We start from the raw sequence: 25,425 nt of genomic DNA, 5'->3' as shown, positions 1-25,425 counted from the left end.
CATATTTTGTCGGTTACGACAAAACCGCTTGCAGTGTGACATAATCCACGACCAACAATTTGGCCCGATGATAGCGCTACAACGCCAAAATAAAAGGCCTAGCATGTTTGATTTTTTGGATATCTTCGGTGAAGTGTGACATATCAATGACAACTCTCCGACAGCGCACCTTGACGTCGACCAATAGGATTGTGTATTGTGACCGGCGCACCACATACTTGGTCAGCATTGTCAACATTTATTCACATGCACAAACCAATGTTTAGTGAAGCTTTAGCGCATGATTCAACAGAAAACCGACATGTTTACATACAACCGTTAGTGTGAGTACTAGCTTGCTAGGCTACATAACGTTTTGTTGCTTGCTTGCAAGCCATATCGTATTAAAAGTATGTGAACATACCTCAAACAATCCTTGACTGAACATCCTCTCCTGAGCACTGGTAATGACCACCACACGGTTTTCCTCATTTTGTTGTTTTTTAACACAATACATTGGTGCGATCCGTTGTTGTTGTCATTGCCATGGTAACGGGTGTACCCGGTAGCGTTGACTGGTGACACGCTTTCTGGTTCCACTTCTCCAACAGTGTTTGATTTGACAAGATAAAGCTCAGTGATCGTAAAAGACGGGATATGGTGGTATTGGAATACATGTCGTGCAGTGTTGGCACGGTCTGCCCGAGATACGATTTTATGGCAGTAGTCTGACATAGTGCATTTGTGAAAGACCAAATTTGTCTTGTGGTCTGATCCAGGCCTTAGGGAGCCATATTTCTGGCTGAGGTCTTGGGGATGAAATACTTATCTCACTCAACATTGTATATTGTGTGTATATACTGTATATATTTTTTTCTTCGAATTTTTGAATACACTTCAAACTGCGAGGAAAAACTTTAAAACCTCAGAGTCACATGAGGAAAATCTACAAGCAAAATATATTTTCACAGCTCTCATCACAAGCAAACATATATTTAATTGTTCAACATAAACTTCATTCAAAATGACAGTCAGCAACATGTTTGGCAATCTACATGGATTGAACAGACCAAATCCGAGGTCATTTCAAAGCAACGTGTGACACCGGTGGAGTGAGTAAGTGTGCAGTGGTTACATGAAGAAAGGAGAATGGATGCAGCCAGCACGCTGATGATGAGTGGAGCCACACAGAAGAGACGCCCACACACACACGTCGTGAAAGAGCAACGACTATAAAGCGTCAACATCCTCCCCAACCTTCACACACTTTGACTGGATACCACATGAACGACACTTATAAAAAAAAAAATATATATATATATGCAACTACAGAGGAGTTATCCTAGGGAGAACCTTCCATTTTCTTCCATTATGTATTGGATTATTGCTGGATAGCTACAGAATTTTTTGGTTCTTCATGTTGGACCGTACAACAGTACCATTAAGTGGTGAGTTACATGTCCAGTATTAATTTCTGTATCAAAATCATTCTTAATTAGACTTAACGACGGAGAGCTTCATCCTTGAACATTTAAGGAAGCTATAATTTTTTTTGCCACCATCACTTTAAGTAAAACAGTCTGAGCACCTCTTGTCAATATTTAGTGCCGTAAATACAAAAACATAAGCAAGACAAGTAAACTCCATTTATGGAATTCATTTTCATCTTTTACTTCGTAAAATGTATGGTTATAGCTTTTTGTGCATTTTTTTTAACACTTACTGAATGTTTTTGTTGTTGTTGCTTTTTTAAAATGTGCTGCTGCTGTAACGATTAATAATAATTTACTGGGTTGATTTAGGCGGCACGGTGGACGACTGGTTAGAGCGTCAGCCTCACAGTTCTGAGGTGCGGGGTTCAATCCCCGTCCCCGCCTGTGTGGAGTTTGCATGTTCTCCCCGTGCCTGCGTGGGTTTTCTCCGGGCACTCCGGTTTCCTCCCACATCCCAAAAACATGCATCAATTGGAGACTCTAAATTGCCCGTAGGCATGACTGTGAGCGCGAATGGTTGTTTGTTTCTATGTGCCCTGCGATTGGCTGGCAACCAGTTCAGGGTGTACCCCGCCTCCTGCCCGATGACAGCTGGGATAGGCTCCAGCACGCCCGCGACCCTAGTGAGGAGAAGCGGCTCAGAAAATGGATGGATGGATGGATGGGTTGATTTAAAAAAAAGTATCTTACTTTCTTCAAAATATTAAACAAAAGAAATATTGTTTTTTTTTTTAATGAGGTGTGCCATCCATCCATTTTGTTTTGCTAAAAATGATCATATACCTAAGGTCTATTGTTGACTAGATAATTAAAAATACAAAGGTCGGACATAGTCCCTAGTGGGATGCCAGTCTACCTATGATTAACATTTAAACATTCAGCCATACAGTACAAGTGTAAAAATAAGGTAACCACTTGAAATATTAAGACTTTAAAAAAAGAAAAACCCTTGTCTTTAATGACGCAGGTGTAATGGTAAAGTGAGTCGCATCACCCATCACATTTTGTAACATTGTGATTAATCACACAAGTATAAAAACAAGTTAACCGCTGTTAATATCAGTAATTAAAAACAATACAATCCTAAAGAGCAAAACGCTTGATTTTGGCTGTTCGAGCCCGGCCTTCTTCTGTGGAGTTGCATAATCTCCCCGTGCTTTTGCAGGTTTTCTGGGGGTACTCTGGCTTCCTCCCATATTCTAAAAACATGCACATTAAGTGAAGACTGTAAATCAAGGGTGTCAAACTCATTTTTATGGAAGTAAATCCATGCCATCAGGTTTTGAATCTGAATTTTAAAAAAAATCTAAATATTAAATGTACTTTTCAGCTTCACAAATTGCAAATTCAACATTCAGTGTCAAATATTCAATGTATTCAGTTGCAAATTTAACATTTAGAGTATATTTCAACATTTGACACTAAACATCCATCCATTTTCATTACCGCTTATCCTCACTAGGGTCGCAGGCTGCTGGAGCCTCTCCCAGCTATCTTCGGGCGGGAGGCGGGGTACACCCTGAACCGGTCGCCAGCCCATCGCAGGGCACATACAAACAAACAACCATTCACACTCACATTCACACCTACGGGCAATTTAGAGTCTTCAATCAAACTACCACGCATGTTTTGGGGAAGTGGGAGGAAACCGGAGTGCCCGGAGAAAACCCACCCAGGCATGGGGAGAGCATGCAAACTCCACATAGGCGAGGCCGGGATTCAAACCCTGGTCCCCAGAACTGTGAGGCAGATGTGCTAACCAGTCGTCCACCGTTTCAGCGACATTAAACATCCATCCATCCATTCGCTGAGCCGCTCATCCCCACAAAGGTCGCGGGAGTGCTGGAGCCTATCCCAGCTATCATCGGGCAGGAGGCGGGGTACATCCTGAACTGGTTGCCAGCCAATCGCAGGGAACATACAAACAAACAACCAGTCGCACTCACATTCACACCTACGGGCAATTTAAAGTCTTCAATTAACCTACCGTGCATGTTTTTTGGGATGTGGGAGGAAACCGGAGTGCCTGGAGAAACTTACGCAGACACGGGGAGAACATGCAAACTCCACACAGGCGGGGCCGGGAATCGAACGCCGGTCCTCAGAACTGTGAGGCAGACGCTCTAACCAGTCCGCCCGACATTAAACATTCAGTCGCAAATTCAACTTTCAGTGTATTTCTCAACCTGTCGTGCATGCGCCTTTAAACACAGGGTTGGGTCAAAGGGTCATGCATGTTGGTGGACTGAATTCAGACGCTTTGTGTGACTTTAGAGGCATAGTTTTACTGAAAATCTTTGCCCAAACTGCAAATTGTTTGACCTCGTGGGCATTCCTCTGTCGTGTCAGTTTCCTTATAAGAAACGTAGCCTATGTGAGTGATGCATGAAGTCACTCCAAAGATGGACTATGGAATGTAGAAAACGTAATCATTTGAATCGGCTCACATTATTCTCATCAAACTAGTCAGCGATGTGGAGTGGTGAGAGAACAAATACTTTGGTATGGAATACAAATGCTTCATTACCGTAGTTCATTATGGGATTTTTCCAGGTACGGTATTTGTACTTTGAGTTTTTTATTTTCCTGACAACTTTTTACTTTTACTCCCTACATTTGAAAACAGATATCTGTAGTTTGTATACTTTACTATGCCAAAATAGGCTTGTGATATTTTTCAACCTCCACGGCTGACGACACAACGTAAAAAAATCATAAAACTAGAGTTAAAGTCAACCACGGTTGAGATCTTAGGATCTTATAAGGCATGAAAAACTGGAACAGGAGCTTCATGGAAAACCGACGATAATGCAACAGATTCGGAGAAGCAAGATATTCCCCATCCATTGCCTTATTTAAAGTGCCTGTAAAGGGACCCAAAATATGTCCTGTAAATTTGATACAGCACAGAGAAGAATGTTTTTAACAAGCGTCTCCAAATGTTTTAATTCGTTAAAAAAAAATCATGGATGTAAAATAAGGCTCTAAAATCATGAAAAATGAGGCTCATTTGGAGGTGCTAATTTTCATCCCAGCCGCTTTACACTCGGCTGCGAACCGCTCCAGTGAGAGTTGGAGAGCACGGCTTGATGAAGCAAACAGAACCACATCATCTGCAAAAAGCAGAGATGCAAGACTAAGGCCACCAAACCGGACCCCCTCTGCGCCTAGAAATTCTAGAAAAAGTTAGGAACAGAATCTCCAAGTCCTCAAAACACATGTAGACTGGTTGGGGGAATTCCCATGCACCCTCGAGGACCCTTCCCCCACCATCGGAGCCAACCCACCACCAGGTGGTGATCAGTTGACAGCTCCGCCCTTATCTTCACCCGAGTGTCCAAGACATGCGGCTGCAAGTCCGATGACACGACTACAAAGCCGATCTTTGAACTGCGACCTAGGGTGTCCTGGTGCCAAGTGCACGTATGGACACTTAAGTTCGCAATGTTAGCAAACAATTTTTGAAGTCAAGCCAATGCTAGCTAGCTAGCTCTTGAACAGCAACATGTAAGATTTTGTTTCTTCCTTTCATTAGTACAACTACTGAATAAAAGGGTAATAAAAGTGAATAAAAGGGAAAAACTGTTTTGTCTGGCGTGAAGTTTTTTGCTGTCAAAATGTATCGTATGTAATAAAATTAACATAGATTTTTACTGTTGTACTTAAGTTGAATGGAGAGTCTGTACTTTTGTTTTTTTTTACTTGGTTGAATCAGCACTTTTACTTTGACAAGGCTTTTTATTTTTACAGAAATACCTGTATCTCTACTTCTACTTATTTACTTTTGCCATCTCTGGCTCTGTCTTATGCATGCAATCTTCTTCCTTCATGATTTCCTTGTTTGTCCTGCAGCCTCTTCAAGCATGGCCCACAGGAGCCTCAGTCTTCAGTCATGTTAGCTTTGAGCTGCTGCAACTCTTCATCCTCGCCACTCATCCCTCGTTCCTTAAATGTCAGCAGAGGGAAAATGGCAGCCAGGGTGGCTCTTCAGATGTCGCAGCAGGGAAACCTGACCACCGGCGGCGTTGTGGTGGTGGTGTTGCCCATGACACTGGGCATCGTGTCCAACATCGTGGCCCTGTTTATCTTGGCGAACGCCTACTCTCTCCAGAGACGGCGCTCCAAAGCCACATTCCTCCTCTTTGCTACGTCCCTAGTAGTAACAGACTTCATGGGCCACGTGATCCCTGGTGCCCTGGTTCTGAGACTCTACCTTTCTGGAGGTGTGCGGCCGGAGGACTCCGGCTCTTCTGATGCCATGTGCCAGTTCCTGGGAGGAAGCATGGTGTTTTTCGGCCTGTGCCCGCTCTTCATGGGTTGTGCCATGGCTGCAGAGCGTTGTCTGGGTGTCACCCAGCCACTCCTGCACTCCTCCCTGGTCACAACCACCCGCACTAAAATGTGCCTGTCTGCGATTTGGCTGGCTGCTCTCTGTGTGGCCTTGCTGCCGTGCTTGCAGCTGGGCTCATACACCTATCAGGACCCAGGCACCTGGTGCTTTATTCAAGTGCTCGGCGACATTCATGAGGCGGACGTGGCATTTGTGGTGCTTTTCTCTGGGGTAGGCCTGACCTCCCTGGCTGTGGCAGTGGTGTGCAACAGCATCAGTGGACTGACGCTGGTGCTCGCTAGACTGAGGAGGAAGCCTGGGTCCCATCATTCGGCCAAGTCACATGACATTGAGATGGTGGTGCAGCTGGTGGGAATTACAGTCACTTCGTGCATATGCTGGTGTCCTCTGCTGGTGAGTATTAGTAAGTACAACAAAATGACATGGACATACTGTACAGTATAATAGCTTACAGTATTTGATTTTGATTTGTTTGTTAGCATGTATCATTCAGAATACAGTTTGACATCACCCTAATACAAAAGCGTATAGAATTGCTTCACTTTTAAACTTTACAGTAAAACTACATAACTCAGAGACATCTCAAATGTGTTATCAAATGTATGTTGACGATTGCATTTTTACAGATTTTACACTTGAGAAGGCAGCACTAACGTTGCTCACAAAAACAGAGTGACTACATAAATAAACCCAAACTGTCTCCTATACAAACAACAGCAAGCTATAGTTAGTAGGTAAATTCATGGGAGAGGTTCACCTGTACTATGTCATCATAGCCTTAACCAAAATGTATGTACTAGGTATAATGTGGTAGATTTCAACATGCAAAACAAACGGCACGTTTTATACCTACAGATCTTTGGCCTGATGTCCGCGATGCACTCCTACACAGGATCTACTGGAGAAGAACTTTCCAACTACAAAATGCTACTGGTAATGGGTGTGAGACTGGCCACGTGGAACCAGATCCTGGACCCCTGGGTCTACATCCTGCTGCGCCGAACTATCCTACGGAAAATCTACCTCATTGCAAAGTGCCAAGCGGGCCTGGGGGGTAATTTATTTGGATGCTTGGACACTACATCTCCTCCTCAGTCGGAGAAGAATGAAAAATGAGCTCTCTAAAATGGGAGGACTGTGCCGCAAACATTTTAAAACCCCTCAGAACTAAATACGTTCAATAAAAGAATATGTCTGATGATGATGATGGAGTCAGTTACATGAGCACAGTGCAACATTTCTGGGCTGGTCCACTTGGGAAATGTTTAAAAGACTATAAGGAAATACTGACGTAATCTGTATCTTTTTATTGTTGCGTATATTGGTTTCTAACCTTACAAATGGAAGCTAGCTAACTACTAAGATTTTGCACAAAACTATGAGTGTTTGCTTAACGCTTCTTTCTCATTAGGACAAAAGAATGAAAAGGTGCTGCAAAGCTCTTAGGTTAATTTTTCATTCGGATGAATTAAGTGTTATTTCCTCTCTCCATCACAGCAACTTTGACAGTAAAAGCCAACACATTTCTTGTGTCCCCGAATGTAAAACTAACATTGATTAAAGCCTCACAGAGGAAGGACTCTATAGCAAATTCTAAAGTATGACAGAACATTCACGCTCCGTGACTGTGAGCATGATGTGGGAAAATTGGGATATTCTTAAAGTTATCCCTCAAATGACTGAGGAAATGCAAGTAAAATAAATAAATAAAACTTTAAATGAGTGAAGAAATTGGATTGTGACAAATGACTGTGTTTTTGCAATTATTTTTGATGAATAATTTCTCCAGAATTTTCTCACTTATGAGTGAGTGGCTTTGACAATCAACAATCACCCCTTTACAGTGTTTAGTGGTGTAAATGTGTCTGGATCTGGGAATGCACATCAGGAATCAACCACGCAAAGTAGCAATGTCAGAAAAACTGGGGACCAAACTTATCTATATTTGTGTGTGGGAAGTGGGAACGTGATCAAAATTGGCGGAAACCATGATCATTGAGTCACTCCAGGCTAAAGATTCAAACCAACATACAGTATTTGAGTAACTTAAGGTTGGGGGAAAACTAGAGGATGGTCTACAAGGGGTATGAGAAAGTTGTAGAGAGAAGTCAACTTGCACCAGCTGCACAAACGTTTGTGTCTTTTGAGGAACTTCATTTTTAAAAGGATCTACATTCAGAGTGTTTGTGGACCATTGTTATTGTATTTGCATTTATTTTCTTACGGTAACGGTAAAGTTGAACTAAATTTGATCAGTAACGTGTGAATCTGAGTCAAGGCATCTCAAACTCGAGTAAACTGTCGTGTCTAACACCATGACATCACAAGACTACACACACACGTGAGCATTGGTCATGCTTTGCCTTCGACATTCCTCACTTAGATGAAATTAGAATTTGGGTTAAGTAAAATGGTGGCGTGGGTGTACAGAGCATTTCAGTATTCATCAACACTAATCATCTTCTCTCATCCGTTTAATGTTGGCTATTTTGGTTAATGAATGTTACCTCAGCATATTAGTATGCATTTTTTGACACTCGTGAAACCTTTTCACTACCACAGCATGTGCTAACAAGTACAGTACGTGATTTACTTCATAGTATTCCCAGCATAAATGAGGCATCCTTTTGTCAAACTTCGCAACCCGTCTGCTAACGAATGAAGAAAATACAGCAGCATGAGGCTGCAAAGCAGTCTCTTGATTTCTACTCGTCACAGTCACCAGATAGCGTGTACAACCCAAACTAATGTAGATTAATAAACAAGATCGTATAAACTGTTGTTTGATCATAAACCATGGTTTTAGTGGATGTATATTTGGCTCTTGAGCGACCACTCTTTATGTCAGCCTGCATGGTGTAGGAAAGGAACTGCAGTACAATATTGGATCATTAGTCAGAACATCTCCCTTCTGCAAGTAATGATGCAAGACAACTTCAGTACACCAAAACAACGATGTTGCAGGCAAAAAACAAAAATAGTTTACATGACGAATAAAGCTGAATGACTATTATGTGGCTCACACGTTTCAGAAAGGCTTTGCATCAAGTTTTATCAACTTCTTCTGCCGAATATACACACTACCTGTTGTATTATAAAGGTTGTTCAACATGACTAACAGGTTCCAATAATGTCAGACCTATGAATTTCATTAATTCTGAGAACAGCCCATTCATGAACATACATACAGCGGCTGAAATAAGTATTTAACACTCTTGACATGCGCTGTAAGGGCTTATGTAGACAGGTGTGTCTTTCCTAATCAAGTCCAATCAGTATAATCAAAAACAGAAGTCTGGTTGGTCCCCCCCCCCCAACATTTCATTAATGCACAAATTACCTGTATGAATGGAAGATTTATTATTATTATAATCTATTATTAAATATTACATACAAATTATACAGTGCATTGTCACAATACATTTCATGTCTGTTCTGTACAGCAGGAAGTTACTTTATGCAGTTCCACCTGACAAGTGAGAAAAAGACTAGAAAATGAAGTAATTATCAGAAACCAATAAATCAACAACACTCTCCTCAATTCTGGCAGTCGATTCTGTTTTCTTCACTGGTCAATTAACTCATTGGTGAAAGCGGAATAATTAGGCTTGTAATGATTTCAGCGTAACAAACGCCTTCTCTAAGCACCCCACATGACTTGAACAACGTCAAGTCAACTGTTGGTAGAATCCATTTCCAGCTGTGAAACCACTTCACATTTCGTGCTCACCGTGTCGACACGTGCTCAGTGTGTCCATTTCCTAAACTTTCAGGGTTTAAATACTAATGACCACTATTGGTTTAAAATAGGCCATACCAGTGCGGTCCATTAAACAGTGTGGGAGTGGTGACTATGCAGGTGAATGTTAAAAGGCAGAGCGGCATGAAGAAAATATTGATGTGGGATGAGACATCTCCCATCTTCGGTTAGACAACCTCTGTTTTTGACTGATTGGCATGCACACGTGGGCGATCACACGTGCCCCGTGGGGAGTCCATTCGAATTCTCGTTGCAAAAAGGAATATTTCAAACTTCTTCACATCCAAACAAGGCACCAAGGCAAACAAGGAAGAGCCGATGTAAAATTCTTCCCCTTTTTGCCTCATCTTTCTACCCACACACTCACTTTCAGTAATTACAGTGTCCATTCGGGGAGGAGGGGACGGTGGTAATTAAATCCATTTCCAAGCGACAAACCTGTACTCTTTTCTCCTGCTTCTCCGCCTCCCAATGCATGCTCCCTACCACCAGGTGAAGAAAGGTCTTCTACTCTGGAAACTCTGTGTGTATGACTCACTATTTGCTCTTTGGGGGGCTCTGGCTGTTTCAACAATCACCGGGGGCATCTGGACCAACTGCAGCGGCGTTTTATCATCCTTTAGGGCTTGGCACAGGTTCAGAATCTTTGAATGAAGAAGGGGTGGAGATGAAAATCAAGGTAACTTACCCAAACCCGAAGCAAACTTAACATGCGTGTGCGCATGCAAGTTGATTCTGTCCGTAACAAAATACGGACGATCCGTAACATTTGACAGCTCTGCATTAAGTGTGTAAAAGTGTAATCCAGCCTTTCATGATGCTGTGACAACATAATCCTGACAACTCACCTGCCCCCTCATGACAGCAACCTGCTTATGGAACTGTCCTCTGTCAAAACCAGGGTCTTTCTGTGGGACAACACCATACATGTAAAATACAGAACATGCCTGTGTATACAGATGCAGAGCAGTGTGCCTGCTCCTATGATTAGTCAGCTTCCTCCTGGCATCGCAGTGCCATGAGAAAAATAGTGTTGAATAATTAATCCTTACTTCCAACCTACTTTGAATAGTTCATAGAGGTCCTCTTCGAGGTCTTTGATAAAATTTGGGTCAGAGAGTTTTGGTTGGACCAGCTCTCGGATTTCTTGGGAGAAAGGAACTTTGGCTTGGGAGAGCCATGCCCAGTAGAAAGGATCTAGCGATGGAATGAAGTATGTTAACGACAGTCAACATACTTTGAATTAACAAATAAGCACCACTTGAACCACTGAGAGGAATTTTATAGAGAAATCTGTCTGAGGATGGGTGGAAGCAGTGATGTGAGCGAGATAGAGTAGGGTCTTACATGCTCTCCAGGAGTCAGGATGTTTGAGAGGAAAGGCTAGACCATTGTCTATGGCTGCCAGCTTGATTATTGGGTCCTTCACCACAACCCAGTCTGTTTCCTGTAGGGTTGGCATGAACAGCAATTCAATTTGACACAAAATAGAAATTTCCAATATACACTTATGAAAACCTGTTAGAGAGAAGACTGGGTGTGGGATTCTCACCCTGTTCCCCACAGGGTCCATAGGGCAGTCATATTTGAGAAGCCAGTTGTCATTTCCCCTGTCTAGAATGGAACAAACGAAAAAAAATCTTGTGATAATGAATCTGTCAATGACCACGCTGTGTGTGACCACAATGACCACATAGACACATGCTGAGCAGGGTGACTCAAATACATGCCTGTGTTCCTGATGATGTAATCGAGGACTACAAGCCGTTCGAACTGCAGCTGAAGCTGACGGTTGGTGTTCTCCGGCAGAGGCTCGGCTTCAAACCTGCGAAGCCAGAAATCTGCATCCTTGTACCCATCCACAAAGAGCTGGAAGGAGCCAACCTGGAGGAATAGCAACAAAGTCCATCAGCAGTTGCTTGTGTTTAACTCATGTCGGGCCATATTCTCCAGTTGCTGTCTGTAAGTCTGTATTTTACACACCTGCCTTACGCGCTGTCAACGTGTGCCGATTCTCCCGTAATGACTTGTGACACACCCACCACACGTATCCGACTAGTTTGTCTGTAACGGCTTGAGAGGCGTGACTCATTAAAGTCTGAGGATCGCTGGAATTTCTAGGTCGTGGAGTTTGCCTATGATTTGTATGCCAATGAAATCCATTTCGGAAATATGTCACACTTAAAATGTGAAATTAACCGTGGATATAGTGGATATACTGAAGTTAGGCGTCCTTCCCCAGTGGGTACCGCTCATCTAACAGGCTACTTTGAAGGGGCATATGTTTTTGTATTCTCTAATCTCGATTCGACAAATACTGTACAATATATATAATCTGATCAGAATACTGTGTAAATGAGTGAACAAGTTTGGAAGTCCATCAATGAGAAAGACAGTGAGCAACTGCTGATCAGCCTTGCCCAGCAACCATACCAGCGACACACACGTGACCAGGTCACGGATGTCAGGACCGACGGTGATACAGATAAAATAAAAACCAAATGATTCCAAAGCGAACACACCATCACGCCATTAAGATGACTGCAGTTTTTTTTTTTTTTTTAAATGAGGGGCCCTGTCAGACAAACGCTGAGCTGCCAGCCGCAATGAGGTAGAAATGCGCCTTGCAGGGGAGAAAAAAGTTGTTGTTTTCCCCCGCCAATTAATATGATATATTTTGACGTTTGGCCATCGGCATAATGTGGTAGTGACACATCGGCCGTTGGGCAGTGGACCACATGTCTCACCGGGCCGTGCCACAGTGCGTGGGCGGTCACAGGCCATCACTGCAACACCTAAAGAAATCAAAACATGCGATATGATGTTTCACCTTCCTGGGGCACTAGACTTACTACAGTCTTTGGAGTGCGCATAAGGAATCTTGCTCAAGTCTTTGGAAGAATACACATTAGGCTGAACATAGGGAATGAGGGAATACCCACACTTCAGGTTTACCCCACCCAGAGTGTGCACATGCCCAGAAGGTGCCCAAATGATAGAGCTAAGTGAACAGCAGAATGGGCGCAGTCAGAAAGGTGCAGAGCTGTGCGTCTTTTCTGACTTAAGCATAAGGGAGAAGAACAAATAAATAAAATAAATAAGCAATGCACTAGCTTACCTTAGGAGGCAGTCCAATCCTATGGAAGCGCTGACCCACTTTTGGGACCTTCTCCAAAGCGAGCCTTTTCCCTCGAGACTTGACCCTGTCTATGGCGCTGTAGTTGAAAGTTTCACTCGCCAAGTATACCACCTAGAACGGCCACACTGATTAACAGCGAAACTAGTTCCCACTCCAGTCACGGTTCTTATCTTTGCAGATGTTTGTGCATGTGTACCTTGGTCCTGGGAACAATATTGAGCTCAAGTTTCTGGTCGACCAGGCTAGCGCCGGCCTCTGAGAGATAGCCCTGATTGAGAACTAAACAGTCGCGACCAAAACAGCATGGACAGCACAGTTTCTGGAGCCACTTAGTCCATTTGGGGTTAAGCTGGCCGTAGGGCTCTTCATTCTTAGGTTTGAACACACCAATGATCTTCTGTTAATGGACATGGGGAAAGGAAAATTGAACTATTGTAGCAGCATTCTCGCAACAATATTTCAGAAATGTAACATTGTCACATGGTTCCTTTATTGAGTAACTTGCTATATTACATACAGTGCAACCTATTTATTCAAATGTCACTAAGGTCAGACAATTGACAATTTGGCCGAAATTTCCAGGAGAAATAATAATATGACGTTGCCAAATCTTTGGACCCCCATCATGCATGACATCAAGCAAGGTCAACAAATCTTACACAAAAGAAGGGCCGGCCTCAAACAAAACGGTATAAAGAGAAGAAGACCGCGAGAAGACCAATATAATGGAAGTTATGCGAACCAAGCTGACACATACTCAAACAATAAGACCGTGAGCATGTCCTAATACTTTTGAGGGCGGAGATGCAAAAAGACTGCGATCGGCTGGCAATCAGTTCAGGGTGTACCCCGCCTCCTGCCCGATGATAGCTGGGATTGGCTCCAGCACTCCTGCGACCCTTGTGAGGAGAAGTGGCTCAGAAAATGGATGGATGGAAGATGCAAAAAGAAGGAGAATTAATGTTGAGTTTTATCTGTGTGTGACTAGTATTTACGTAACTTGAGATGATTCACTGCTGCAACAAATTTTACCATCAGTCACTAAGCTGAGTTAGCATAGTGAAGTTGAGGAAACCGCTAAAGTTTGAGTTTCACAATGTATTCAATTAATGCTCCTTTGAACACATCCGTACATTACTGACAATGGCTAGCTATTTGCTCCTTAGCTGGAATAACTGAATGTCTTTTTTGTGATGTTGAGTACATTGACCTTTTGCATGATGGTGTAACGCAATGTTTCCCAACCTTTGTTGAATCAGGGCACCCATTTTACATTAGAAAAATAACATGGGACACCACCAAACAAGAATATCATAAAAAGTATGAATACTGAAAGAATGATGACCTTGTCTGAATTTACTCATAGGCATGGGTACACACAAAGATTTTTTAAAACTTAAGATTGTTTATCTATTACTGAGCCCACACACGAAGGTAAAAAAACAAACAAACTGTCTTTTAATCGTTTGGATGATACTGTGTGTGGTGTGCTCTGATACCAACACAGCACACTATACCCATAAAAATTCTGTTCCACCACCCATCTAGAATCTAGTCCGCCAAGACAGAAATCTCGCATAATCAAATGTGATCTCACAGCAACGAAGAAAAATGACACATAGCAACATTCAGGAAACACACAACGCAACATGGAAGAGGACACACAAGAAGGAATGACGGTGGTCTTTGGACTATTTGCTTATGGAAAAATCCCCAAATAAAGAAACAAGAAAAAATCCTGGGGACAGCGTGAATGCAGACAAGCTCGAGGTAAGTTCTCATGCTAAGCTAATTGCCAGTGTGATTATACTTTTGTGTATTGGGTAGTTCATGTTTATTTTTACTTACACGCGCTTCCTTGTTCATCAGTCAGGTCGCTTCTTGATTGGCTGCATTCCGTTTAACGTCACAGTTCACGGAGGCATGACTTGCCCGTAGTCGGTGTTCCACGCACACAAAGATTTTTGGATGTAATATTTAAGGTCCACTCTGTTTTGAACCCCATTATTGGGACAAATTCCCTCCTAACACACCTGAGAGTCAGACGACATGATAATAGGATAATTTTATAAAACAAACTAGTCTGGCATCAGCCCGATTATCTTTAAGTGTGTACCAGGCCTTACTTAGTGTGAAATGATGGCCTGTTTAATTGAATACAAAGCTGATCTCAGGAAGCCACGATTTATTCTGTTGTATGAATGTGGATACACAGGTTTAATGTACCTTGTGCCATTTAAAGGAAGAGAATTGATTTGTTCCCTCTGCGACTATACGTTGGTTGCATTGATAGTTAAAGAGAGATATATTATTTGTAATTAATAAATGCTAATATTCTGACACAAGTTAAATTAGATAGCATTCCGCGGCACCCCTGATGATCTCTCACAGCGCACTAGTGTGCCACAGCACCCTGGTAGGAAGCCACCGCACTGCTTTAACACCTAACTTGGCCATAGACTAGAATTACATCCAAGAGAGCAGGGCAGGCACATGACTACTAAGCACTTTGGTGAACGAGTAAAGAAGCCGGACGCGTGCTGGGATAGGGGGATAAAAATCACAGACATTCAGTATTGAGGATTTGTCACTGCGTCGCAAAACAAAAGCAAAGAGAAGTGGCACTGGACCTCGAATTTCTTGTGTTAAATGGTCTAGTGAACACACACACTTTTCACTGGGGACTTAACGCAGATGTGAATGCACTGCACGGAGGAATGTAACAAGTGGGTTGCGCAAAACTTTTCCTGGTCAGCTCCAGAAGTGCTGATCAAAGATTAACACCATTGAACTTGTACGATTGGAAAAAGAAACAACATATTGTCGTGGAGACTTGAGGAAAAGTGTCAGCATTGGCCCCATAAACCGATTCCTAAATCGGAACACTCCCTATGATTACCTGCATGCGACTTTGTTCTTTGCCCAGAAAAACAACGGCAGATTCCAACAATGCAAAATACAGGAACTACCTGATGACTGGTGAAATCACTAGCAGGCTGTTGTTCTTTATATTATTCAGTTGAAAAACTGTACAGCCACACCAACTACGAAGGCCTCGAAGTCTTTAGTAAGCTCACAAACACAACAAATATTTCTTTCATTTACAGGTAAAATTATGATCAAAATCAACTCCGATCTGTGAAGTATGTCTCCATGAACTCCTAAATTAATTACAGCTACATATTCTAGCAAGTTGTCGTTTTGTAGAGTATTTATGTGTTATTTTATTAAATTAGCTTATTGTTTCTAGATTGCTTGATCTGTTCTGCATTTGTCAAGGCATCATGTGGGAGGGAAAGGCTTCCAAGAAGAAATAACTAAGTGGGGAAAAGTCCATCTAACACTTGAGCTTTTCAAAGAGAAGCTGTGACTTAGCTGTTCTTCATCTTACCCCGTGAGAGTCTTTGACAAAATAGCTACCACTGGATCCTTGGTAGATCCTCTCTGGGTAGATCCCCTCCTCGATGGCTCGCTCGGCCTTGCGGATGATCTCTCTGAACTCGGGGTCCTCCGGGAATTCGTTCCGGAGAGGATCCCGCGGTGAGGTTCCACGGTCCCGGTCCAGAAGCGGCTGTCTCTCCCGGCTGCGACTCGGACTGCCGGCGGGGATGCGCACCACAGAGCCCGGCGTTCCTCCAAAGGCGCCCCGCGGGCTGGTGGGCTCTGCGGGACCGTAGCTGAAATCATTTGAGTCGCGTAGCGGAGAGACAAGCGGACTCGTCTCGTCCATAATTCTGCCGGGTGACGAGGAGTTTTTACAGTTCGATGGACAGAGAAGAAGCGGAAAAAGGGAGAAAATGGAGAGAAATTAAGTGGTACCGTTGTTTTCGTGCTTGGACGTGAGGCAGCTAACAAGGAAGCTGCAAAAAAGAGAAATCAGATGACAGTCAGCTTCCGGAAAAGGGCGGAACCTGTTGGGTGTTTTGCTAGTCAACCAATCAGCGTTTAGATTGTCTTGTCATTCATCTACTCTATCAGTGTGATTGGACAGAGTCAGACCGCCCGCGGAAGACACGTGAGCGTGAACGCGTGTCTTTAATTAACTTCAAAAATAAAATTAGAAAACGCCTACGATAGAAAAGTAAGAAATGTGTTTCGTGAAAATCCGTATGGCTTTTTAAAACATTTATCATATTCAACCATAAGTGTTCAAAGGAATAACGGTGGTGTAGGCCTCAATGTTGTTAATCACAAGGAAAGTCCATCAAACAGTGAGTATTTTATCTATTTAATTTTACTTTCATTTATCACCTTGGAAAACACTTTGGCTTACGAGTGAGCAATAGTAAAACTGCTTTCAACAGAGTAAATTTCGTCATGTTTTGACATGATGGTCACCTTTTCAGCGTGATTTATTACCGCACTTCCAATCAAACGTCATGTTTGCACACATTTCTTTGAATAAACAATAATAAATGAAATTGTTTAGTTAGCCCTCGCATCAATAGTGCGTCAAATCAGGTTTCTGTTGTTTGCCGAACACAAACAGGATTGTGGAGAACAGTAAATGAAATTCAGTCGATTTATTTTTTTTTTATTATTCTTTCAAGGCTGTGTCAAACTCAAGGCCTGGGGGCCACACCCGGCCCGCCACAACATTTTATGTGGCCCGCGAAACCAAATTATCTGAATCAACTTCTATGATTCTTGCTAAAATCTGTACCAACATTTCTAATTGTTGGATTTAATAACAGCATTGAGGTATTACAGGTATAATCGAAGCATTTTTTTCTTGTTACCAAACCCATTGTTTTACAGTAACTTGATCAGTAGTTGAACAAACAATCATTCCTGACTTCTGTTTTCAAATAGAGTTGTCCATCAATTTGTTGTGTGGACCGGGCCAGACCATGACTAGCAAAACTTCACGGATAACTGATGCCCATTTTTTGGGAAAAAAAGACAAATTAAAAAATGTTAAGACAATTGGAAAAAAAAATAAAAAATCAGCGAGCATGGAATTCTGCAGTGCCAAACCATGAGTATGTGGGGGTCCACTGATTTCTCATGACGCGATGAAACATTTATATGGTTACAAAGTCATAATGGCCCTCTGAGGGTAATTGTACCAAAAATGAGTTTGGCACCCTTGATTTAAAGTATGCAACGTAATGTTAGAACATGCAAACTAGTTTGTATGGTCTGCAGTGGGAAGTGTGGACGTGCGTTTGTGCGCATCCTCCTGCTTCCTCCTCCTCCTCTCCAAGCGTAGCTCGCTTTCTGATTGGTCACAGTCGACGGGAAGGCAAGAGATCTCTGGTGTCATCTGTCAAATTCAGACACACACGTCCACAACCGCCTCTTTAAATTTTCAACAGGCAAAATCCTCACGTATCTGCCACCGGCCACCCCAGGATAAACCCTGTGCTCGCCGCTGCAGCATTTGAGGCGGAGTCACTTGAGCCGAAGTTTCCGGAAATCCAGCGCAGAGGACATCGGCGCAAGGATGGCAGCGTACAAGCTGGTGCTGGTCCGCCACGGAGAAAGCTGCTGGAACCAGGAGAACCGCTTCTGCGGATGGTTCGACGCGGACTTGAGCGAGACGGGGGAGCAGGAGGCCAAGAGAGGAGGACAGGCCTTGAAAGGTAAAGTCATGTCGCACGACCTAATCGGCCATTCTGTCATTGGATTAGACCGCTGCAAGCCTGTGTTTATGCAACCGGGCCGGATGGAGGAAACAGGTTGTGGGCCCAGAGCGACAGAGACAAAAGAAATGATGCAAGAGATATAGCAAATACGATACGCATGCCCAGATTTTACAGTCGTGTTCATTTTGTTGATGTATATGCTCCATTAAAAGCAGCAGCCTTCGGACCCTATGCAGAATTGGATTCCAGCCCAACCTCTTTTACAGCAATTGTATGTTTCATGTGTTGAAAATAATCCTCACACTTTTGGGGTCGCCGCCCTAGATGGTTATCCTCATTTATTTATTTATTTATTTATTTATTTATTTTGTGCAATTGTACATAAAGACGTATCTATAGAAATTACTACATTTTAAACGGTAAACCTTAAAAAACAGTAATCAACAAAGATGTTGGCTCACATTATCGGAATCATGCTTTGCATGATCTTTGATTAGATGTTTTTCAGTCTGATAAATCATTATAAGGACTTTAATCATGGTATGTAGACTACATATAGCTTTATACTATCTTGTGTATGCTGACTATTTGAAATGTGTAAATAAATGCAAAGACCAGCAACAATTAGGGTTAGACAGCTCTGCAAAGAGTAGCTTTTAGGAGAAAGCATAGGTCTAACATTATCGAAAAGATGTGTGATTTAAAAACATCTACACAAGCAGTTGCACTGTATAACCATAAGCAAATGTACACATCTTTGTGCAGGAGCAAAATTAACTAAAACTGATTGTTTTCTTTGTGTCAATCTCACCTCAGATGCTGGCTACGAGTTTGATATTTGCTACACCTCTGTTCTTAAGAGGGCCATCCGCACTCTGTGGTTTGTTCTGGACGGCATCGATCAGATGTGGTTGCCAGTGCACAGGACCTGGCGCCTCAATGAGCGCCACTACGGTGGTCTGACTGGCCTGAACAAGGCTGAAACAGCAGCTAAACATGGAGAGGCACAAGTCAAGATTTGGAGGCGCTCTTTTGACATCCCTCCCCCACCCATGGATGAAGGCCATGACTTCTATCAGACCATAAGCAAGGTTACTCTTGAAGAGACCCTTTAAATAGCCTCGTTTGTACAGAGATCCTGCAAAATAGCCACAATGGAGCCGTAACAGAAGATCTGCCAATACGCCGCCTTTGCTTTTTGCATAATGTCAGTGCCAGCATCTGGTGTGACAAATAAAATAACGTCAAATTTGGTCCATTGAATGCAGCGATATTTGAGCAGCACCTACTAAATAAAATGAAAAAAAATCTAACTTTCACACATAAGCTGTATATATTACACATACAAATACGGGAGAAAATAAAAACTGCCAGTCTCACTGTGGGACATAAACCCAAGTGAAAAAAGCACAAAGTACCACAGAAGGGATCATACTGCGAGTGCCACAACAAATATACACGTGCTCGAGCCTTTTATCATCTACTTGCATCTAGAAATTTCTGCACGCTGCTTCCGCCACTGTTGTTTCCTCGATACATTTACTCCAAACTCATCTGCAGCGACTCGATTGCCTTTTTCAACTGCCAGGCCGATGGCATTTACACAGGGGTCGTCCTGGCTTTTGTGGCTCTGATACTACCTCAGTAGGTGGAATATTGGCTGAAAGGACTTCTGTGACTTTGAGACAAAACAGCCGATAAAGGGCGGCTAAATCAAGGCTTAAACAGGCCGTGTACCTGGGGCTATTATATATGTTGACATACTGAATAAAGCCCCATGGCTATAAAGTAATAAACTGCATGTAAGTATTTCCTTTGTTGTAGGACCGACGTTATGCCGATCTGACAGAGGACCAGCTTCCATCTTGTGAGAGCCTGAAGGACACCATTGCTAGGGCTCTTCCATTTTGGAACGACGAGATAGTTCCACAGATCAAAGAAGGGAAGAGGGTGCTGATTGCCGCCCACGGCAACAGTCTCCGTGGCATTGTCAAGCACCTTGAGGGTAAGGATGTGAACCCTTATTAAGAGCTCTTTGTGCGAACTACTACATTCACAAATGAATCAGGTTAACAAAATAGTTTGTTCTCTCCACTTTTCCACATTTCTGTGTGAAGGCCCAGTTTAGACATATTCAGTGCAATTTGGTGTCTAAATGGCGATGTTGCTCTTTTGCACTCATTTATCAGTGGGCGTGCAACAAAAGAGCGACTTGTTGCTACTTGCAAACTGGTGCAAGCAGAGCTGTCAAAAGAATAACTTTATCTGTACAACTGACTTGTTGTTATGGTGGTGCTCAAAAGCAGAGAAACAAATGGCCCATTAGTTCGGGAGCATGTCCATTGTCAGTTCAATAACAAATGATGCTTCTCGGTTGTAAGCTCTGCCTGTTATTGTATCCCAGGTATGTCTGAGGAGGCCATCATGGAGCTGAACCTTCCTACAGGTATTCCTGTTGTGTATGAGTTGGACAAAAACTTAAAGCCCATAGGACCCATGCAGTTTCTGGGAGATAAAGAGACTGTACAGAAAGCCATGGCTGCTGTGGCGGCTCAGGGTAAAGCAAAAAAATAAACTCCACTCCTATGATTGGCATGGTATTTAGATCAGTCCTGTCCTGTACAGTTAACAAAACATACTAGTCATCAAGCCAGTTAGTATTGTCAACATCACAAACCTCACACACACAAACTGTACCATGTTTAACTCGGTAATACGCGGAGGTTTGAATTGAGTCATCTATATTTTTCGACATAAGTTTTAGAGATTGGATATTAATTATATATGTATGTACTGACCAAAATGTTCATCTTGGACCTTGGAGGTAACTTGACGTTGAGGCTACCCCACAATATATATGTGAAGTAACATTGTTGTTTAAAGACCTAGTTGATTTACATTGCACTTGTCCTTGCTGTGAGACTGAGAAAATAATAAATGTGATGAGCTATTACATGTTTAAAATCTTTCTGTTTTTGTAGTTTTTTTCCAACATGTCTATCACAATACCTCACAAGTGCCATTTTCAGTTCAAACTTCTATTAAAATTATTATTATTATAAATGTTCTTTTCCTGATAAGAAATGCCTATTTGAAGTACAGATAGCTGTCCTGTGAAATGGTTATTTCCCCAAAACATTTAATCAATCAACGATAATGGTAAAACCGATCAATTTGATGAATATTTTTTTAGGCAATCATTTTTAAACTGAGGGTACAGATTACATAACTGAGGGAACAGACTAATTAATGCATTCATTTTCTGTACCGCTTATCCTCACTAAAGCCGCGGGCATGCTGGAGCCTGTCCCAGCTATCTTCAGGCGAGAGGCGGGGTACACGCCAAACGGGTCGCCAGCCAATCGCAGGTTTCATATAGACAAACAACCATTCACACTTACATTCGCACCTACCAGGGAATTTGGAGTCTTCTAATAACCTACCATGCATGTTTTTGGAATGTGGAAGGAAACTGGAGTACCCGGAGAAAACCCACGCAGGCTCAGGGAGTACATGAACTCACCACACTAGGCCAGGTCGGATTTGAACCCGGGTCCTCAGAACTGTGAGGCAGACCTTCTAACCAGTCGGTCACCGTGCCCTCCAAAACTATTTAAAAAAAATAGTGCGCAATTTACTCAAATTGTTTAAAAGTACTCTGTGTGCCCAATCATAGACATCCATACACAGCACACAGAAACATTGGACGTCAGTGTGTCCGCCATCTTGTGGCAGTCATTAGTCAAGACTTCGGCAACGTGCCAAGTCACTTTTTGCTTGGGGTTGCACAAATCACCGAACAGTCGTGGATAGATTGTCTGGAATTTCCTTTCTCAGGTAGGATAAATTGTTTTATTTATTTGTTTTACCTATATAACACTAGCTTGTGAGACAGAGCAGCGGGAATCATTGGCAATGCTATGTACTCCCTCACTCGCTAGCCTTGACTTGACTCAAGAAAGATGGCCGGCCAAAGCATGGGTCAAGAGCCAAATGTTTTTTTCAAATTTGGCCGCTGTTAATTTCTGCTACCCAAAATAAACAAACATAAAAAACAATTGTCAAATTTAACTTCAAAAGCCCAGAGTGCCACCTCTGGCCCCTGCATAGAGACATCTCGTGGATGAATATTGAACTGACGTGAGCCACAGTGGTAGTACACAAGATGGCTGACCACATGCGGTTTTGTTGAGCTAGAAACCTACCCAAACAAAATCGTCTTCTCAGAAAACCAGCGGTTGGGAGAATTGTGTATTTTTTGATAATCAATTTAGTATCTACATCTCTGCATCAACAAAAAAAGAAATTGTTTCAGAGACTCCCACAATGTCTAGTGTGAGTTCTTTTCTCGAGCAGAACTGATTTTTGGATAACGACCCATGGTGTTAGGTTTTTTTTAGTCGTGATTTTTGCCTTGTGTTCTTGTTTCCATTGGCCAAAGTGTGTTTGAACATTTGAAATTCAGTTCTAACCCTAACCAAAAAAACATTGTTAAATCTAGTTGTGTGCTTGACTGATTATTTTATTAAATTAAAAATAGTTTGCATTGACAGTGTTTGTTATTGTGATTGTTTGAAATGATATGCCTAAAACCCAATGGGTCAAATTTGGCCCTAATCCTAAATTAGGGAATAAAGGGTTAAAATTGAAAAAGTGGATATTTTGGTGTTCGGTGAATTTATAGCAGTCATTTAATGCATAGTTCATAATTTTCCAAAGAAGAAAAGGGTTCTTGGGTTCTCCAGGGTTTTTAATCTTAAGCGAACAGAGCGGTTGAAGCCTCTGCTCCGTATTTTGCTGAGACGGGCAGGTGGAAAAGTCAGGTGGAGGAGGAGGAGGACCTGAGGTGTGCACCGGAGTGGCAATGTGGAGGAGGTCGGACAAGTATGGAGGAACAGCACGGGGGAGAACATGCAAACTCCACACAGGCGAGGCTGGATTTGAAACTGGGTCCTCAGAACTGTGAGGCAGATCTCCTAACCAGTCGCCTAGACTGTACTATTTTCCATTTTTTTAAATTTAATTAAGTATTATTATTTCATATTTAATGTTTATATTCCAGCTTGGATGATGTTCTCCTTTTCAGATATTCCCTGTTGAAATGTATCCCAAAAGATTTTGGTGTGAGTAGAATAAAACAAAAAAAAAATGTTCTAAAATCTCTTATGTTAGAATTACAAAAAAAAAACCCAGCTCTTTTGCTCAATGTTGAATCTTTGTCTTGGAAAATATTTACTAGGATAGATGTCGTTTATGGTTTTTAAACGTGTTTCTTTAGCTTTTGGTGATCCAATCCCAATTTTTATTTCTTTAGGACAATCTTTTAACAGATTTTTCCTTTTTAAAAATGAAGATAGACATGAGGGCAGTGAAAGCATTGATTTTTAAAAAAAAAATGTTATACCTGAAATTCTTATTAACATATACATACATAAACATCCAGACAATTAATTGGTCACTATAATATTTTTTTCTAGTATAATACAAATACACACAAGAAACAAAAGTACAAAAAAATATAAGGCACAGCAGATTTTAATTCAAGGTCTATTAAACATTAGTTTTCAAGGTATTGTAATGTCCAAATACTCTTCTTATTATGTGTTAGTTTCAACATATTTGTGTAAAAATTAAAATCTACAAGAAATACTTTAAAACTTAGACAGGATTTGGCAATTCTTATTTTGTGTATATAAAATTTGCCAAGATTGATAACAAAACACAAAGATTTCTTATCACTTATAAATTATGTAATGATATATTTTAGACTTTTTTAACTGTGATGTTATGTCCAACTTTTTCACAAATATATTTTTCAAAATCCCTCCAAAAGTTCCAAGACATATGGCAAATTCAAGATAAATGTGCAATTGTGTCTGACTCAACCCCACAAAATGGTACATTTATCATCTTAAGTCAGTGAACCTGGAAAATGTGCTCTTAGTAGAGTAAATGTTGTGAAGTAGTTTAAATTGTAGTTTTTTCACCATAATTGATATGCAGAATTGAAAGGGGCACAACCATGTTTTACACCAATTAGTATAATCTCATTGTAAATTCCCCCAAAAATTTACCTCTGGGGGAAATCCTGTTATAGAGAATGCTAGAGGACTCTGCATCTTTTTGCACAATTGTTTTTTGTCAATGTCTTTATGTCTCCAAAGTGTTCTGTAAATTGACTGTCTGTTGTACTAGAGTGGCTCCAACTACCGGAGACAAATTCCTTGTGTGTTTTGGACATACTTGGCAAATAAAGATGATTCTGATTCTGATAGCTGTGAAGTGGATTCCTAACATGTTTATTGGTACCTTTTCTATCAAACACCAAAGGTTCTGTAATCACGAGAGAAGGCATTTGATCCTCAATATTTTAATAAGATTACATTTTTCAGGAACGCAAGTATACTTTGAGGAATAGTCTTTACAACAGATGAAAATTTCTTGAATTTGACTGGAAAAGTATTTTGTTTTCAAAAAATGTTTATAACTATATAGATTGCCGTCATCTTCAAATGAATCTGAAACAAAAATGATACCTCTCTCAATCCAGCCCATATTGTATAAAGACTTATTTTTAATGGTAATATTTCCGTGATTCCAAATTATTACTTTATGAAGAGAAAAGTGATTCACCCAATGCATAGATATAAGCTTCATATCTGTGACCAGAGATATGAATAGGTCTATAAGACACGCCCCTTTTGAGCTGAAAGTCCAAGTCAAAGAGAGGTCAAAGTCGTTAGCGCATCCCATATGTGTGGACGGCGAGAAAACGAAAGAACAAGGATGCCAGCACATTGTGCTGCATACGCTTCCACACAACGCTGTACAATCATACAAGGGAACTGAGAATAACCTTTCACAAAATTAAAAGCACAAAAAACATTATTTTGGGGGATTTAAAAAAAAAGATTTTACGTATTGATAGCACACGCTCTGCAGTTGACGAAAAACATAAATCTAGTGAAAATCTATTTAGAAAGTAGCAAAAGAAGAGGTATTTAATTTCAGTGTCAATGAATTGTCTTTAATGGGAACGTTGACCGCTCCAACATGGCCGCCATGTAGGCACGTTGGTTAGCCGGGTTACAAGAGCGCGCTGGTGTAGTTTAATG

The 25,425-nt window shown here is 41.6% G+C and overlaps 3 protein-coding genes across 6 annotated transcripts; 2 read left to right on the top strand and 1 right to left on the bottom strand.

Moving 5' to 3' along the window:
* The first annotated feature begins 1,087 nt into the window (after positions 1-1,087).
* On the top strand, positions 1,088-7,025 carry LOC133476352 (prostaglandin E2 receptor EP1 subtype-like). Of its 3 annotated transcripts, none has more exons than XM_061769613.1 (3): positions 1,088-1,427; positions 5,325-6,226; positions 6,679-7,025. In XM_061769613.1, exons 2-3 carry the CDS (start codon positions 5,365-5,367, stop codon positions 6,879-6,881), a joined length of 1,065 nt encoding a protein of 354 aa, XP_061625597.1. In that variant the 5' UTR covers positions 1,088-1,427; positions 5,325-5,364; the 3' UTR covers positions 6,882-7,025. The 3 variants fall into 3 exon arrangements, with proteins under 3 accessions (XP_061625597.1, XP_061625594.1, XP_061625596.1); XM_061769610.1 differs by having other exon boundaries at positions 1,091-1,427; positions 5,325-6,216; XM_061769612.1 differs by lacking the exon at positions 1,088-1,427 and adding an exon at positions 3,555-4,979 and having other exon boundaries at positions 5,325-6,216.
* Positions 7,026-9,159: 2,134 nt separating this feature from the next.
* On the bottom strand, positions 9,160-16,617 carry pi4k2a (phosphatidylinositol 4-kinase type 2 alpha). 2 transcript variants are annotated; one of them, XM_061769608.1, is made up of 9 exons: positions 16,114-16,613; positions 12,919-13,119; positions 12,702-12,833; positions 11,310-11,467; positions 11,136-11,193; positions 10,931-11,030; positions 10,647-10,780; positions 10,432-10,491; positions 9,160-10,227 (listed from the first exon to the last, which is right to left on the bottom strand). In XM_061769608.1, the coding sequence occupies exons 1-9, from the start codon at positions 16,450-16,452 to the stop codon at positions 10,066-10,068; spliced, it is 1,344 nt and encodes a 447-aa protein (XP_061625592.1). In that variant the 5' UTR covers positions 16,453-16,613; the 3' UTR covers positions 9,160-10,065. The 2 variants fall into 2 exon arrangements, with proteins under 2 accessions (XP_061625592.1, XP_061625593.1); XM_061769609.1 differs by having other exon boundaries at positions 10,089-10,227; positions 10,636-10,780; positions 16,114-16,617.
* Positions 16,618-16,783: 166 nt separating this feature from the next.
* LOC133476353 (phosphoglycerate mutase 1) lies at positions 16,784-21,276 on the top strand. Its single transcript, XM_061769614.1, has 5 exons — positions 16,784-16,933; positions 18,041-18,307; positions 19,127-19,401; positions 20,135-20,315; positions 20,715-21,276. Exons 2-5 carry the CDS (start codon positions 18,169-18,171, stop codon positions 20,882-20,884), a joined length of 765 nt encoding a protein of 254 aa, XP_061625598.1. The 5' UTR covers positions 16,784-16,933; positions 18,041-18,168; the 3' UTR covers positions 20,885-21,276.
* Positions 21,277-25,425: the final 4,149 nt, after the last annotated feature.

This window comes from Phyllopteryx taeniolatus, chromosome 4 (assembly GCF_024500385.1).
Source record: "Phyllopteryx taeniolatus isolate TA_2022b chromosome 4, UOR_Ptae_1.2, whole genome shotgun sequence".
Classification (NCBI taxonomy): Eukaryota; Metazoa; Chordata; class Actinopteri; order Syngnathiformes; family Syngnathidae; genus Phyllopteryx; species Phyllopteryx taeniolatus.
Note: the sequence above shows the minus strand (reverse complement) of the source record. Positions and strands in the feature narration are given on the sequence as shown.

What these genes read in the sequence shown, in the direction of transcription:
- LOC133476353 (XM_061769614.1), top strand. Translation starts at nt 18,169, where the DNA reads ATGGCAGCGTACAAGCTGGTGCTGGTCCGCCACGGAGAAAGCTGCTGG. An exon ending in AGGAGGACAGGCCTTGAAAG is followed by an intron (nt 18,308 to 19,126) that starts GTAAAGTCATGT and finishes ATCTCACCTCAG; the next exon opens with ATGCTGGCTACGAGTTTGAT. An exon ending in TCTATCAGACCATAAGCAAG is followed by an intron (nt 19,402 to 20,134) that starts GTTACTCTTGAA and finishes CCTTTGTTGTAG; the next exon opens with GACCGACGTTATGCCGATCT.
- pi4k2a (XM_061769608.1), bottom strand. Translation starts at nt 16,452, where the DNA reads ATGGACGAGACGAGTCCGCTTGTCTCTCCGCTACGCGACTCAAATGAT. An exon ending in TGGACCCTGTGGGGAACAGG is followed by an intron (nt 11,031 to 11,135) that starts GTGAGAATCCCA and finishes CCAACCCTACAG; the next exon opens with GAAACAGACTGGGTTGTGGT. An exon ending in ACCTCTATGAACTATTCAAA is followed by an intron (nt 10,492 to 10,646) that starts GTAGGTTGGAAG and finishes GTTGTCCCACAG; the next exon opens with AAAGACCCTGGTTTTGACAG.
- LOC133476352 (XM_061769610.1), top strand. Translation starts at nt 5,365, where the DNA reads ATGTTAGCTTTGAGCTGCTGCAACTCTTCATCCTCGCCACTCATCCCT. An exon ending in TATGCTGGTGTCCTCTGCTG is followed by an intron (nt 6,217 to 6,678) that starts GTGAGTATTAGT and finishes TTATACCTACAG; the next exon opens with ATCTTTGGCCTGATGTCCGC.